Raw genomic sequence first — 2538 nt, 5'->3', positions numbered from 1 at the left:
CAATCAATTTCTCAACTTACAGAGAGTGACCACTGGGCCATGGTGGTGGCGTCCATCTTCGATGGCACGCAGGTAGGCGGTAGCCTCATGACAACTCCGGGTCTACCACAGTCAGGTTAGGCAGCGGCGGGGGAGCCACCATGTGCGTAACGTACGCTACGAACTTGATGACCGGCCGGGGAGACGAGGGGCGGAATGCGAGCATGTCGGCGACCGGCGAAGCATCCAGATCGGCACGGAAAGGCGGTCGCCGCACCCGGGGGAGGCCGGGGACGACCGAGGATGATGACCACTCATGAGATGGGACCCGGCAATTGCGTGCGTAGTGTGAGTGAGATACCGCGTCCGTCCTTGTGGGCCGGGATGGGAGGCGAGATGCCATGCGGGCGGGCAGTCCGCCCGCGATCCCGGCGGGTCGGCTCGCGCGTCACGAGGAGCGCTTGGATTCCCACGTTTTCCACCCGCCAAGTCAGCGACCCCGTCCCAGCCCAGCCCCCGCCACCACCATTTAACGCCCGGCGCCACCACCACTTGTGAGACTCCCCGCACCCCACCCCGTCATCAAGCGCCAATCCCCACCACCTCCTCGGCCCACCCAACAACAGCTCCAACCGCGCACGGCCAGGCCCCAAGCCGGCCCCTCGCTCCCTCCCTGTACTTGCCGGTGCCCGCGCAGATGGACGGCGGCGCGACGGCCGCGGCGCTCGGCGCGTGGGAGGCTGTGCAGGGCTTCTTCACGCCGGCCACGCTCTTCCTCACCGTCAACCTCGTCATCGGCACCATCCTGCTCACCTCCCGCTCCCACCAGCGCCGACGCCAGGGCGGCCACGACGGCGACCACCAACAAGAACCGCTCCACCACGTGGAGCCGCAGCAGCAGCATCAGGAGGATCTGTACTACCGCGACCAGCAGCACGAGCAGCAGCAGCAGCAGTACGTGCCCCCGCCGCCGGCGCCGGCGCCGCTGACGCGCACCTCGTCGGTGCTCGACCGCCTCCGCTCCATCGGCCTCTACCGCTTCCGCTCCGGCGACTTCCCGCCCGAGTACGCCGCGGGCGCCGTGACCGACTCGCGGGATGTGACGGCCTCTCCGGAACCGGAACCAGCGCCGACGGCCGGAGACGCCCACCACGCCAGGAGCCGGTCCGAGCCCCCGGCGCGGGTGGAGAGGAGGCGGGCGCCGCCGTCGAAGATGAAGAGGTCCAGCTCCGAGGCGAGGAGGGCCGAGGTGGCCCCGGCGCCGGCGGCTCGGGTGGTCCAGCCGGCCGTGCTGGAGGAGGAGGAGCACGACGACGACCTCGTAGAGCACGCCGCGAGGGCGGACACCGAGTTCACCGACAACTACAACAGCTTCACGACACCGCCGCCGGAGCAGGAGCCGGAGGAGGAGCAGTACTACCGCGAGGAGTACGTGCCTCCATACAGGCCGGCGCCGCTGGCGCGCGCGCCGTCCGTGCTGGAGCGCCTGCGCTCCTTCAGCCTCTACCGCTTCAACTCCGGCAACCTGTCCCCCGAGCTCTCCCCCTCGCCGGACCATGCCGTGGCCTCCGTCGCGGCGGCGGACGAGAAGAAGACGTCGACTCAGTACAGCAGGAGCCGGTCGGAGCCGGCGCGGGAGCAGGGCAAGAAGGGCAAGAAGCCGCAGCAGCAGGGGGAGAAGCAGGGGGCGGAGGGGAAGATGAGCAAGTCGAGCTCGGAGGCGAGGATGCTGCCCCCGCCGCCGCCACCACCGCCGGAGGTGGAGGAGGGCGGCGTGGACGCGCGGGCGGACGACTTCATCAACAGCTTCCGGAAGCAGCTCCAGCTGCAGCGGCTCAACTCGCTGCTCAACTACAAGGAGGTGCTCAACCGCGGCGCCAAGTAGCAAGCCGCCGGAGAAGAAGATCACGCCGAAGAGCAGTAGATCATCACCCTACCCTGCCAAGTGGTTCATTAGCAGATTATTAACTACTACTACATACATTTTCCTGCATGTGATTAGACTAATACTGTGGCGCTAATTAATCTGTTAATTACTCGAGGATTTTGCTCTGTGGAACATGGCATCATGCATCGCCTGGGTTGAGACTTGAGAGAGTTGGGATAGATGGCAGTAGCCGAGTAGGCGCTGATGAGTGAACAGTGAGTGATGATGCCGGGTGGTTTGTGCGTCTCGATCTCTCGCCCTCGCGCTCTCGATCTTTTGCTGTCTGCTTCGTTCCATGGCCTCGGAAAGAAATTTAAGTCCTGGGAGCGAGTTTAGGATCTCAGTTACTACAGTTAGTTGTCAGGCAGGATGGCCCGTGCAGCGACGCTTCCATGTCGATGTACGTACGTCGCCTGTGGTTGGCCGTAACCCGACGCGATGGTGGCCGCCCTTTGGACCCATTCGTCCAGTGGTCGCCGTTTCTCGCGATTTCGTGCACGCGACCTGTTAATCGTACTACTAGAAAGCAGTAACGGATTGGAATTCACCACGGCCCATGGTGCCTCTTGTCCTCTTATGGAAAAAACCGTCACCTGTCGCGTTCGAGATACGCGTATATACGTATGCTTCGA

At 64.6% G+C, this 2538-nt stretch overlaps 1 protein-coding gene across 1 annotated transcript; it reads left to right on the top strand.

Moving 5' to 3' along the window:
• The first annotated feature begins 518 nt into the window (after positions 1-518).
• On the top strand, positions 519-2038 carry LOC123065195 (pathogen-associated molecular patterns-induced protein A70). The gene has a single exon (XM_044488547.1). The coding sequence runs from the start codon at positions 677-679 to the stop codon at positions 1862-1864; it is 1188 nt and encodes a 395-aa protein (XP_044344482.1). The 5' UTR covers positions 519-676; the 3' UTR covers positions 1865-2038.
• Positions 2039-2538: the final 500 nt, after the last annotated feature.

This window comes from Triticum aestivum, chromosome 1A, assembly GCF_018294505.1.
Source record: "Triticum aestivum cultivar Chinese Spring chromosome 1A, IWGSC CS RefSeq v2.1, whole genome shotgun sequence".
Classification (NCBI taxonomy): domain Eukaryota; kingdom Viridiplantae; phylum Streptophyta; class Magnoliopsida; order Poales; family Poaceae; genus Triticum; species Triticum aestivum.
The sequence above is the reverse complement of the archived record's forward strand: the minus strand, read 5'-3'. Positions and strand labels throughout refer to the sequence as shown.